General features: G+C 44.1%; 2 protein-coding genes across 6 annotated transcripts in view; one reads left to right on the top strand and one right to left on the bottom strand.

The window, feature by feature from the left end:
• The window catches only part of ABITRAM (actin binding transcription modulator), a 180525-nt gene that overhangs the window by 111858 nt on the left and 54609 nt on the right, over window positions 1–14058 (bottom strand). The gene's annotated exons all lie outside the window — the stretch shown is intronic.
• Window positions 1–14058, top strand: part of TMEFF1 (transmembrane protein with EGF like and two follistatin like domains 1) — a 106368-nt gene that overhangs the window by 84785 nt on the left and 7525 nt on the right. For 3 of the 5 annotated variants that reach the window (XM_083519513.1, XM_083519509.1, XM_083519510.1), the window contains 3 exons: window positions 1556–1645; window positions 8542–8690; window positions 10233–10298. In XM_083519513.1, the coding sequence (XP_083375639.1) occupies window positions 1556–1645; window positions 8542–8690; window positions 10233–10298 (305 nt within the window). The remainder of the gene's footprint in view (window positions 1–1555; window positions 1646–8541; window positions 8691–10232; window positions 10299–14058) is intronic. The other 2 variants (XM_083519511.1, XM_083519512.1) reach the window with 1 other exon arrangement.

Raw genomic sequence — 14058 nt, 5'->3', positions numbered from 1 at the left:
CACAGAAGAAGCATCTTGATAATGTGTATTTCTTTAAAAAAATCTCCCTTATTATTGTTGGCATCCATCTGTCTTGAGAGACAATGGAGTATACCTCCAGGGGTGAAGTCAAACCGGTGCATTATTAGCACCAAAGTCACCTCCCTGGGGCACAAGCCTGAGCAGTGTATATGGAGGTCCTGGGCTGCCCAGAAGACAAACACCCCTCTCTCGGACTCATTGATGTGGTCCGAATGAAAGCAGAGCAATACATTTGGCACCAACTTGGCTGCAGGAGTTGCCAGGAAGAGTTATGCGAGGGGCCATCCAACAGTCTTAGAGATTCCATTCTGGATTTGTGTAGGGTTTACTCATCAGCTTTTTTTGCAAGGCAGCAGAGGCTTAGGATCAGAGCTGTCCTTCTAGATGGGCTACCTTCCCAGGTGGACGAGCCCCACCTGCCCCTCACTTCCCTCTGCAGCACATGCAGAAACCACCTTCTTGACCGTTGGACCCACTGTTGGATTGCATTATTTTCAGTATTGTGAGAGTGATGATCTGGTTTTCCTAACATTTATTTTGAGTGCAATCCAACAGAACCCTTCCCCTCCAGCTGCATGCCCACATCAACCTGCATAACAATTCCAACCACAGCATGTACCACAACTGGACAGCTGTCCTTGGGCCACACTATGAATTTTGGATTTAGGGGTAGCAGAGCTGTGAGTTTTTCCAAGTGGAGTTTGATAATGAAAACAGGAAAGAGAAATCAGGAGAGAAATATTTAGATAAATTTATTGTCATTGTCCGTATATACACAGTATACACAACAACGAAAATCAAACACCCACCCAAAGACCGGGTTCACATATACATTTGCACGTATCTCCAAACTCTCATCCTATTTAGACATAATCTATAAAACATAACATAATCCAGAATATAGCATGACCTATTAAAAACATAACATAACCTAAAACCTATCTCATTCCTTCCACTCCCTACTTACTAAACCTTGCAACTGGCCCTGAGATCAGTTTGCCAGCAAATAAAGTAATGTAGATTTGTCTGCTACCAGTGGAGTGGCTAGTCATTTCAGATCAATAAATTCAGCCTTCCCAACCATAATTCAACCGTAACATGTGGCCAGAGGTCAGCTCCTGCTTGTCCTGTTCAAATTGGGGTGGAGAGGGTGCAGTTTGCAGTAGAGAAGCTTTGCTCATTAATTGGTATTTATCTACAACTGTCTCCTGCCAGCTTTGTTTTTCCAAACGTACATAGAGTTACGTTTCAGACATCGGTTTGGAGCTGTAGGGAAGTACTAGTAATTTGTGTGGTTACGCACACATAACTAGGTGCACTTAATCCTACTTCTCCTGATCTAGAGATCTTCAAGCATAGTTAACAGAAACTTTATTCAAACATTGCCAGCAGTCATGTAGCTGCTGCTACACAACTCTAATTACATTTGAAGGAACATGTGGATGAGGCCGGTGGTTATGTGGTTATTTTGGCAGTATAACAACAGCATAGGATGCAAGCATGCCATTGACTCCCATCCTTCTGGTCCTTCCAGTGTTCTGCAGAGCAGCATAGGAAGAAACTTACAAATAAGGTCTGAGCATTTTGCTCTTCCCTTACCTGCATTGAATTCTTCCTCCTCGATGTAAGTAGAGGTTTTGGGAGGAGCTATTTCATGACTAGAGTGACAAAATCTTTAAATGTGTACAGAAGTGTATCCTAAGAATTAGGTTTCCTAGCAAAGTATTACAGTAAATCAGGTGCTTCCCTGTTTTGCTTTGACACATGTTATTTTCCAGGCATGCCCTAAAATTGTCTAAGATATTTGATTTGCTATTTTTCAAGTGCAAGGAGGTTTTTCAAAATATGATTAACATTATCACAGACTGAGCAGATAATGATCTAGATTTTTTTAATCACTGAAACAAATGCCACTTGATATAGACTTGCTAAAGCATTACCGGAACTTAAGAGCCACTGGGATTTGGTTTGCTTTCTGCATCTATATTTTAAGAAAACCCAGCTGTGCCAAGAACAGTGGCATCACATCTTCCTACCGCTCTCCTGAACACCAATGTAAATATGTTAAGTTTTGTGAGGGTCTCTGGATGTTCTTATGTAGAGTGTTGGCTTGGTTACAGAAGCAAAAAGTGCAATGCCTGACATATACAAAAGCCAAACAAATGGCTCTGCTCCAATGAACTGTGCAAACAATCCCACACGTGAAAGGTCTCTTTGGGCTTTGTGTTTCTCAAACATCAAAACACACACACACACACACACACACACACACACACCCAATGTCGGCTAATAAGATCATTCTTGAAAATGAGGAGGCTCGCAAAAGAAGCTTGTGATGTGATATGGCATGGGAGTCTTGTTCAAAGGGTGGTGAAGGGGTGGAATCCAGAAATCCCACTGGATATACCAGAGGGCAGTCATCAATGCATGCATGTTTGTATGTGAACTAGGCCATAGATTTCTCTGGTCATTTGGGAAACACTCACATATTTTGGGATGCCCCAGAAACCCAAGGATTTGACTCATGCTGGCATCTGTTTAGAGATCCTCTCACATAGCTATTTCCTGCCGAAGGGATGGAAGGGTGCTGTGAGCTTTGATGGTGTTAATCCATTAGGTGAGGGTGTCAAGTTAGCAAGACTTCTACCCACAAAACAAGTTGATAAGTGTTGTCAGAGCTAAACATTTCAATATTTGGGGGGGGGGGTGCACCCAGTTTGTTAGAACTAGAAGTACCATGTGTGGAATGTAGCTTTCCCCTCTGACTGACAGAGGGCTGTGGGACCTTATCCCGAAATGGTCAACCTGAACTTCAATGACCCTTCAGTAATGAAGCTGAGTGGGTGACCTTCAGTCACCTAGAATCATAGAATCATAGAATCATAGAGTTGGAAACCTAATCCCCTTTCAGCTGAATTTACCTTACGAGATTTTTGTGAGGATTAATTAGAAGGATTGACTCTTGTCTCAAACTCCTAGGAGGTTAAGGAAGAGTACAAATGTCACGAATAAATATGTTTCCTGAGAGATATTCTTCTTCTTAAGCTACATGTTTCTCTGCCGAGGTCCATGAAGTCAAGCAATGGACCTTCTTCCATGCTTAGCCAGAGTGACTCCCTGCAAATGGGCATTTGAACAAATTGTGCCACTTTGCTTAGTGACCTGTTGTTTTCAATTACCCTTAAATGACACTGACAGGGTTGAACGCCACAGCTGGAAGCTTGTGACTGGACGTATCCATGGCAACCCTTGGGATGGAACATCACCTCTCTCAAGGCAACTTTGGTTTCCTACTGAGAGGAAGAAGCTAATATTCTAGTCACAAGCCACTGTGGTTTTAGGGTAGCCTGCTGTGGAAATTCCACTTGACACCGTTGCGATATGTGGCTTTTGGTCTTTACAGAGGGAAAGCTACATCTGTCAAATCTAGCTCAGGTTTTTTTTCTTCAGCACCTGTGTCAGCAACTAATATTTAATTGGAGGGTGGGCAGCTGTCTTTTCAACTGAGCAAGGACTGAATGGCGAGCAAAATTTGACCTACCCACTTATTGACTCCCACAGCAACTCAGACTTCATACAAATCATACAATTTCAGCGCACACATCTAAATTCTGGGAACTTTAGTTTACCCCTCACAGAGCTACAGTTCGCAGCATCCTCAACAAACTGTAACTTCCAGGATTCTTTGGCAGGGTGCTTTAAATGTTTGGTGTATATGTAGCCAGTGCTCATTAAACCCATTTCCTCAACATTGAGCAGCACCAGAAGATTTGGCAAAACTCTTCCTATAGGGAGGGGTTTGCCAAAGCTACTTTACTCTTCACAGAACTGCCCATTTATTCCTACTCTCGCTGCCTGCAACTTAACCAATTCCTGCTCCATAAGTTGCAAATCCTTTGAGAGGAAATATGGATTCTGATGTTACCTTGGAGCAGTATCAGTCCAGACTAATACACTCTACTCTGATAGTTTAGACCAGGGACATTCAGCTGGCTGGCTGCTGGCTAGATATGACCTTAGAGCATTTATCTGGCCTCTACTGACCCCACCAAAAGAATGTTTTCAAGTTAGGTAAGAAATCAGTACTCCATAGCTTGATGTTGCATCTCCCTCTTCAATTATGTATATAATATGCCACGGGTGTCAAACACAAAGCCCGCGGGCCAAATCCAGCCTGCCAGACCTCGTCATACGGCCCGTGGCATCAAGGGCGAGGAAGCAAGCTTCTCGTCCTTTTTACTGGTCCCGACCCAGATTTTAGGGTCCGCACTCCAGCGGAGGCTCTCTGCCTTTCTAAAAAGTGACCCACGTGACCAGCCTTCCCTGCCTGCTTGCAGACAGGGCTCCAACCGACGCGCCCCATCGGAGCTGCCTACCGGCCGGTCCCACAACTTCCGCCTGCCTCGCAGGCCAGGCAAAGAGGCTTTCTGCTCGCTCGGTCCAGTCCGGGGCTCGCTGCGGAGGAGGCAGTCCTGCGAAGCCAAGCTCGGAGCCGGCTGCCTCCGCCCCTCGGAGCCTCCCAGGCGCGGCAACTTTTGGAGCCCGAGAGAGCTGTGGAGGCTGGCAGCGAGGGCAGGGAGCGAGAGCCACGCTTGGGACGCCGCTCGCTCACTCGCTCGGGCTGCAAGAAGAGGCCACTGCGGCGCTGTAGCTGGCGAGGAGATGGCCGGGGGTGCAGGCGGCGGGCCCAGGGGCTGGCTGGGGGTCACCTTGGTGGGTAAGTAGCAGGGCCGGCAGGCGGGGAAGGGAACGGCGGAGGCGAGTGGAGAGCGGGGACCCGGCTGGGCTGGGAGAGGCGAAGCTGCTGCCGGTTCAGCTGCGCAGAGTGGGGTGGAGGGAGCCAGGCGGGTGGGTGGTGTGCCACACCACAAAGCAGGGGCGCCTCCCACCCCGAAGAGGACCACGCCGGCATCTGGGCGGCTGGAGCAAAGTGCGAGCCTGCCAGCAACCTGGCTGCGGGAGCCTGGCTACGAAACACCGCCCCCCTCCCCACGCCAACACATCGGCTTTCTCCGGGCTGGAGGACTTGGCGGATAGCCCCCTTCCCGGGAGCAACTGCAGCAGCTTGGGGCCCCAGCAGGACATCCTGGCCACCCGCGCCCGCAGTGCCGCTAGGGCTCCCTTGCAAGGAAGAAACTGCCACTGTCCAAACTGCAGCTCCGTATCCTCCGACTCCTGAGTGGGGCGGCTGGGTGGGGGGAGGCAACATTTGCTTCTGCTCTGCTCTATTGGGACAGGCTCCTGTCTCCTCCCCGTTGGAGCGCCAGTCTGCCTGGAAGCCCATCTCGTCATCTTTTTAAAAAATCATTATTATTTCTTCTTCTATTCTTATTTAAAATAGTACTGGAATAGGTATATTAAATAGTGTATAGGTTCAAGACAACACACACCAGTGCCTAAGGAAAAATAACTTTGATAAAGTCCTACAGATACAACCGGCCCTTTGAGGGTGACCAAACTGCTGATGCGGCCCCCGATGAATTTGAGTTTGACACCCCTGTAATACGCAAACATTCATGTCATTAATGCTTCCCACCCAGGAAAATTCCACTGGAAAAACGGTTATGTCCATGTGGAGATGGCAGTATTGAATCAGTTGTTCATGTTCTTCTAGCCTTCACTGTTTATAAAGATTTGAGGAGTGAGATTATTACCCCTCTACTACTGTCCATACCAGGTCGCTCAACCATTGCTACTTTGTCCTTTCTTCTAGCAGATCAAGATGATCAGGTGACAGCAAAAACTGCAAGGTTTATGGTGGGGGCAATTAGAATAAGATCTATTATTTGATTATTGATGTAAACCTCCCAAATGTATTTTGTATAGTTAAGTTTTTACCTCTGTCTTCAGTACATTTTATTTTATTTTATTGCTATGGCTTGTGGCTGATGCAACTAAAGATTCTTCTGACCTGAACCTCCCATCCAGGCGTTCTGAAATTATGTCCCATAGAAAGCAGAAAACTATGTGCTCTGGCGGGTGGTGCTGTGGTCTAAACCACAGAGCCTAGGGCTGGCTGATCAGAAGGTCAGCGGTTCGAATCCCTGCAACGGGGTGAGCTCCCGTAGCTTGGTCCCTGTTCCTGCCAACCTAGCAGTTCGAAAACACGTCAAAGTTCAAGTAGATAAATAGATACCTCTCCGGTGGGAAGGTAAACGGCGTTCTGGTTCGCCAGCAGTGGCTTAGTCATACTGGCCACATGACCCGGAAGCTGTGGACAAACGCCGGCTCCCTCGGCCTATAGAAGCGAGATGAGCGCGCAACCCCAGAGTCGTCCACAACTGGACCTAATGGTCAGGGGTCCTTTTTTTACCTGGCCCCTTCTCCCACTTGGAGGATAAAGGACGGATGTGCTCAGATGTCTTTATAGGAACCCTGTACAATCAGGTCTCACCATTGCGGGGAACACTGTAACTGTGTCCAACCTAATGCAGTTACAGCCCTATTCAGACCTGCCTGCTCAATGTATGAAGGTGGAGGGGAGGACCATTCAGAGTACCTGAAGGGAGCTCCTGTATGCTCTGCATCCGTGAATCTTCACTGCTAGCTTGTGGTTGGCCTCTGTCATTGATAAGCAATGGTGTGTGCAAAGTCAAACCACCTTCCAGGGGCGCAAGCCTGGACAAGTGTGTATGGAGGTCCTGGGCTGCCCAGACGACAAGACCCCCCTTTCGACTTTGCTGATGTGGTCCAAAGGAAAGCAGCGCAATGCGTTTGGCACCAGCTTGGCTCAGGAATTGCTGGAAGGAGGCGTACAAGACGCCATGCAACCGTCTTAGAAACTCTGGATTTGTGCAGGGTTTGCTCCTCAGCCTTTTTTTTCTTCTCCCATAGATGTCCCACAATGCTAGATAATGCCATCTTTATTATGAAGCTGAATACTTCATACTGCCCCTTTAAGATGGTTGAATGGGTTTCAGGTACCTGCCATGATGCAATATACAGTTGTCTTCGGCATTCTTGAGGAGGTGGGGAATGTCGGAAGTTGTGCAAGGCTAGAGGCACTCTTGACCCCTACGTCAGGATGCTGGATGCATAAGCTTTCTCTTTTGCAACTCTCTGTTGCTTGTGAGATGAAACACTCTGCTGAAAAGCCTTCTAGTGGTTTAGCTGAATGCGATAGGAAATAATCCAGATTGCATGATCCTGTTTTTCAAAACAGCATAATCAAACCAATGTGACAGGGTTTTGAAAAGCATGAATGAATGCTTTTGTTACTGCAGCTTTCCCCCTGCCCTGCAGCAATAAGTTTATTTATTTATTTTGCTTTAAAAGAACACCACCACCACCACCACAACTTTTTCCTGACTTATAGGAAGGAACAGAAATTTATACTGTTGTATCTTCTTTGGAATGGTTTTTCAGCAACGACAAGATCTGAGGTGTCCCATAAGGAAAAGCCACTTGGGACTCAAGAAATAGATTCCGTCTACCCTAGATGGAAAAAAAAAATACAAGAGAAAGCTAAATAATAAATAATTGACAATTTGCAGCTTTTTAGTGGCACCTTTTGTCTGTTGCCTAGTGATACCCTGACAAGAAAAATGTGGTGCATTTTTTTTTTAAGTTGCATTTTTCAGTCTACATTTAATTATTATGGCTGGTATTCAATAAAAAAATATGGGAGCAGAACAACTTTCACTTGCATAACGGGACTTCTCTCCCCCCCCCCCCCACGTCCTACATTGTCCCCAAATCTGCTCTGAATATAACCCCATGATCCAGATGCACTTAGTTCCATTGAAATCAATGGGCAGCAGTTACTTGTGCATGGGCAGAGTGCTGTTGCACTTAGGATCTGCTTGCATGCTTCCCACAGACATCTGATTAGCCACTCTGAGACTAAATGGGCCATTTACTAAATGGACCATTTCTCAGACATTGAAAGATGATAGCACTGATTCCGCAGAAGGAATTCATGCGTGCTAAGAGGTTTTTCTGTGTAGTCCCACCCCTCTGGAGCCAGTCCTATTTGCCTCTGAATACCGGCAGTGTTAGAACTGAAATAGGAATGTCTAGAGGCGCTTTTTAATGACAAGAATACAAAGCTGAAAGTGAATGAACTGCAGCTAAAATCTTACGTTCATTTCTCACATGGTTCAGTCCTCATCTGAAGTGCTTGTACAAAATTTTGACCTTGCACATTATGGAAGATGACCAAAGTCTGTCCTTGGCACCTGTATCACTTTAGTGCACAACTGATCACTAAAGTGACCCGCAAGTTGGCCTTGAAATCACAGGGGGTCTAATGTCAGTGCAACTAGTGGACATCTCTAGGCGGATGGTCACAGGAGTGAGAGTGGCTGTGAGTATTATGGGCTACGCTGTCGGGGCCATGGGTTCAAGGGTGCATTTTAGATGCTTTGACTCACTAATATTACTAAATGAAGTATGTGCTTGTGATAATGAGGTCTATGGTTGCCTTTTATACGCAGCGTGCAGATACAAGTGTGCCCCTTGTACAAAATGCAGAGTGCTGAATTAACCGGTCCTCATCCAAGTTCATGTTTGTGTCAATAGGTGCGTCTGCAACATAGACTGCAGCGGCTACAGTTTTAATCCTGTTTGCGCATCTGACGGAAGTTCCTATAACAACCCATGCTTTGTTCGAGAAGCATCTTGCCTGAGACAAGAACAGATTGATATCAGACACCTTGGACATTGCTCAGGTACTCCAGATTTTATTTTCAGTAGAAAACGATGTCCACCAGCAGACTGAGAAAGGGCAAATTGTACAATCGCTTTTTCACGTCAGAGTTAGAAATAGGGTTCTGAATTAGGGTTTTGCAGAAGCACAGAAAAGATGCGAAGGATTGAGTTGCCTAAGAGGTTCAATTTTCATCAAATGTGTGTGTGTGTGCATTTCTGTGCTCTATATAGCGTCTTGTCCCACCCACTGCAGAATAAATTAAAAATGGAGAATATACAGTAGTCTTCAAAAGAAGGGAAATCATGTAAATCTGCTTAAAGTGCAGTTTATATAGTTCACAAACTTGTTTTGGCACAGAATTGTGATAACCCACCCCAATTTTAAGTGCAGAATACACACAATCCTGTTTCCAATAAGTTCTTTTTGCATAATAAATATGATTTGTTGCCCACAGCCGGTGATTTTCAAGACAGACTGGGTTCTGCTGCAAGGATCTAACATTTTTTAGAAAGGCAACATTGCTCTGATTGGGTATTGTCTGTGACACCATTGAGAATGAAGCACATGCTGTTGTGTGAACTTTATTTTTTAACAAAAAGATGTCTTTAGTGGTTCTATGCTCTCCTGCTGTGCAGTTTGAGCACTGGAGCACTCATCCAGCAAAAGCTGCAAAGAGCAGCAAGGCTCCTCCTCTTCCTTTCACATTCCCACAACATTTGCTGGTGGTTCAGGGCTTAGAGGAATATCCAAGGATAAAATGCAGTTGGGTACACTTCGGTGCCCACACATAAAGGCCCAGTGTTCCACAATGAAAACTGCATTTACTATCAAAATGGCTTAGGAGACTTGGAAAACAATAGAGGTATGTTCTCACGGTCTAGGGTCCTCCAGGCTATCTGACACAGCCACAAGGTTCCCTCTTCGTGAAAGGAAGATAGGTGGAAGAATTAACAGAGAGAGAGAGAGAGAGAGAGAGATTTAAGATGGTGGAGTTTTTTCAGAGGGTTACATTGCAGAGAAAGCCTTGCAGTTTTCTATGTTTCTGGCACGAGTTTATAGCCTGCTTTTGGAGACTGAACATAATCTTGCCCTAATGGCTGTTTCTGCACCTAGGGGATTTGAAAGAACAAAGCTGTGATGCTTGGAAAATGAAAGTATTATAGTATAATAAGAGGAAGGAGTGTGTATGTTGTCCAGGCATCACACCTCATACGCTGAGGGTTGATTTAGTTTGGGACTGAGATAAAGTATCACAACTAACCTTAAAACGTGATATCATGACCACATTTGTTCACCGCACTTGACTCCCCTTATCTAAGGAGACGTACCAAATCTGTGGAACGTTTTGCTGCTTCCTTTCCCCTTTCTGCATCTCCTGGAGTTCAAAAATTAACCCACATACAATACATAAGGGCAACTCTGGACAATATTGTCTTCTTAAGCTGCATGAAAAATACAGTGTTTCACCACCTACTAGCTGTTCGGTAGCCTTCTCAGGTATCAAAATAATACAACAAAGCAATAAATATCTTTGGTTCTTTTTATGGTTTTCCTCACATAGACTCCGACGACACAAGCTTATTGGGGAAAAAGGATGATGGAATGCAGTATCGGCCGGATGTGAAAGGTAGGATTCTAACACTGGACTGCCCTTCTGTCTGCAGCGCTAGCAAGGATGCTGGGCTGGATAGGTTGTCGAAGCAGGTTTTTCTCTTGCAGGATGGCAGTTCTCGCAGGTCCTGATGAAGACATGCACATTGCTGTTCTTTAAGTGCCGAGAGAAGCATTTCCTTCCCTCCAGAAAATATTTATTGGAAAGGGCATAGACATCCTTCAATAATTGAGTTAAACCTGTTAAAATAACTTGCCGCCTCCAATCTGTTTCAAAGTAATGCATTTTTGCTTGAACAAATACCATTTTACAAGCACTTCTGATGGCCTTGGCAGTTTTGCACTGTGTGTGATGAGACATTTTGTATAATAAAGCCATTTTTATTTATTCTGGAAAATTTAGCATATAAATAGTCTTAAATGAACTGATGTTGTGTTCCTTTTGCTCCACGAATGGAGTTATGATGTTATTCTATTGTGCCCAAGCTCTCATGTGTTTCTTATATTAATGCTAAACACTCCCCTGTTATTAAACATGGAAAAGGAAGCTTTCATGTATTGTTCTGAAGGGTGACTTATTCCTAAAAAATAGATTTCCTGTGTTCTGCACTTCAGATTTAAAGGTGACTTTTAAAGCTGGCAGAAACTAAGGAAAGAAACCATTTCTACAGAAAAGCAATTTCCTCCTTCTGACACTTTCTCTCTCCCCCTTTTATTGTTTATTGGATAAATTTGTGCTAAAGGAAAAGGAAAGAGAGAAAAGCCTCTGGGCTTGTTTGAACTTATCTTTGGGGCAGTGGATGGAGGGACATTTCTGTGTGGACACATCAAAGAATCATTCCAATTTCTGATTAATTGAGCCTGGATTAACTAAATATTACACCTTGTCCATAAACTGAAAGTGTTAGCCTTTACCCAGTCTCTTTGACTTTCCGTCTTTCATCAGAACAGGTAAGGGGCAACTTACCTGTCTTAAGCAATCTAGAATATGCGTTCAACTGTTTTGGGCAGAATGATTAGGTACAATATACAAAAACCAGTATAAATGAAAAACAACTAACATATTGGGACAATAACAGCTACTAGGAGATCCAAAACGTAGAAATACAACAGACACTACCAGATCCACACACCAATTCTACAAGTATGCATTTATCACTGGGACAACAACACTCTCACTTCAACGCCTATTTCCCCAAGTTCACACAAAAAGGTGGGGCAAAATCGCACACACTCCCCATGCCTGGAATTCCCTGCTCTTACCAGGGAGTGCTCTTAATCTTTCCATCCCTGCTACAAGCCAGTTGAGATTGTGGCCTTTTCCACCGCACCTCCCATTTTTAAGATAGGAGAACCTAATAGATGAGACCAGGATAAAACTGACTGGAGCGCTGTTCTGGTTCTGGTTCTGCAGTTTCTGACTCTCTCTGCTTCCAAGCCGCTTTGGTTTGCCTGCCTTTCCATCTCCTGAGCTAAAAGTCCTTCCTCTTGAAAGATCAGCATTCAGATCCAGTACAAGCTGAAACTTCAGTGGTTTAGCTGCTCTGTAGAACCTGTCAACCTCTCTTTTATCTAGAAGTTTGACCTCCAAGGTCTATTTCGGAGCCTTGGGATGTCTGTAATTCCTGGGAACTTAACTGAAAGGATTTTTTTGCTGGGTTTCTCTTCCATTCTGCCCCAGTTAGCTTCTCCTTGCTCTTTCTGCTTGAGATAGAAACCTTGGAACCTGCAAGGCATTTGCTTGGGGGCGGGGGCGGAGGAAGTTCACATTGCAGACGCAGACTGTTATGCAAGGTGGGGAGGGGGGATACCTTTTTTAATAAAACCCAAAAAGCAAACCAGGCTGAAAATTGTTTTCCTACCATGTAATTATCATCTGTTGTGCAGGCACTCAAGCCGGGAGGAGGAGGGGACAACAGAGAATGCAAAGCAACAATGACCATGAGATCCAGTTGTGGTTTCTGTCTCCGAGGTTTTCAAAGTAGTTTGCTAAACTTTAACGGGGTCACAGCAATTGACTTTGGAGTTTGCTGCTTTTTAAGAAGACATGTTAAGGCAACTTTGTAAATAAGTTCACACAAGTTTCTGGCTTAGGAGAACATCTTGCATCCTGCCCACGTCAAACATACTTTCATGAATTATTCTACCTTTTCATTGGTGGAACTTAATAATGATTACAGCAGCAGTAGCCAACCTGGTGCTCTTCATGTGTTTGACTCCCGACTTCCATCATCTCCAGCCAGTACAGCCAATGGTCATGTATGTTTGGAGTTACAGTCCCATCAGGAGGACCCCATGTTAGCTACCTCTGGACTAGTGTTACATCTATATCTGTGGTTTTTGCTAACCATGGTTAGCTTCAAACCACAGTTTGCAACCAATGCCTAGGAATGGGTTTTGCAAACCGTGGTTCAAGCTAACAACCATTTGGGAAAACACTGCTGCAGATGTAGCACTAATTGCATTTAAGGCCCCAAAAGGACAGGAAAGGGGGGATTGGCCTACAAGTGGGGAGAAGGAAGGAAGATAAGTGCCTACGCAGTGTTCTTGATCTTCTTATCATGGCTCTATTTGCAGTAGTTTCCACCTGAATTGTAGACAAGATGTAAGAAAGGGAGCCAGCTTGGGGCAGGATACGTCTGCCTTTTACTGCTTTACCTTTCTTTCTTTCTTTCTTTCTTTCTTTCTTTCTTTCTTTCTTTCTTTTCCTTCGGCAGGCCTTCTTGCCAAATAAATAAGTTCAATTTTGTTTGCATGTTATTAAAAAGCAGAAGAGAGATTAAGTTTGCATATTATTCAAATATCACAGAGTGTAGAGGGAAAGGAAATAGAAATGTTAGGAATTCCTATATTTTTATAGACATCTGTCTCCCCAGCCAGGATATAGATCAATTTGGTCATGCTTACAGACCCTTCTCCACTTTCTTATTTAGAACTTAACAATTAACAGCAATTCTGGGTCATCTTCAGAGGCCCTCTTCAAAATGTCTCTACTGTCTTGAGGTTAGGCAGGTGGCGACCAGCGTAGGATATTTTGGTGACGGTGTCCTGTTCTTTGAATGCTCCCCCTTGGTGTATGCTCTGCTGTCATTTCAGTACTAGGCAAAGACCTCCTTGTTTTTCCAGCTTTTTTCTCATTACGGAACTGTTGAAATCCTGATTTTTATCTACTATTTCAAGTTTGTATTGTAAGGGATTTTACGTTGCAGAATTCAGTACATTCATTTTATTTCCTGAGAATTCATGATAACATTGAATAATAGTAGTATGAATTTAATATTACAACATGAGGCAATAATAAAACTGATCTTTTTTAAAAAGTATTGATTTAAGGGGGATGATTGATATAATCATTTTGTCGTCCCCCCTTCTAATTTAAACTTTTTAGACGGCTAAGTATTTACCAAGATATTTGCATTGCAAATGAAGTTAAACCATTTGATAAAGTTGACTTCCATTCCAAATTGTTTCATTACTGAAGTCATAGATTTCTTCAAGGCAGTTGAATGCCTTTTATGCAGCAATAAATAGAAAGGTGGAAAGGTTGATTATCTTTAGAAGTCTGTAAATAGAGAATTAGGTCTATAACCTAATTCTTATATTCCTATTCTTATAATTATCAGTTTTGTACCAGGCACAAGTCTGTTTGATCCATGTTAATGTAATTCTGTATGGTTTGAAGGTGGGAGGGGGGAATTACCGTATTTTTTGCACCATAACACTCACTTTTTTCCTCCTAAAAAGTAAGGGGAAATGTCTGTGTGTGTTATGGAGGG

The sequence above is a fragment of the Podarcis liolepis genome (genome assembly GCF_965112155.1).
Source record: "Podarcis liolepis genome assembly, chromosome: 8".
Classification (NCBI taxonomy): domain Eukaryota; kingdom Metazoa; phylum Chordata; class Lepidosauria; order Squamata; family Lacertidae; genus Podarcis; species Podarcis liolepis.
Note: the sequence above shows the minus strand (reverse complement) of the source record. Positions and strands in the feature narration are given on the sequence as shown.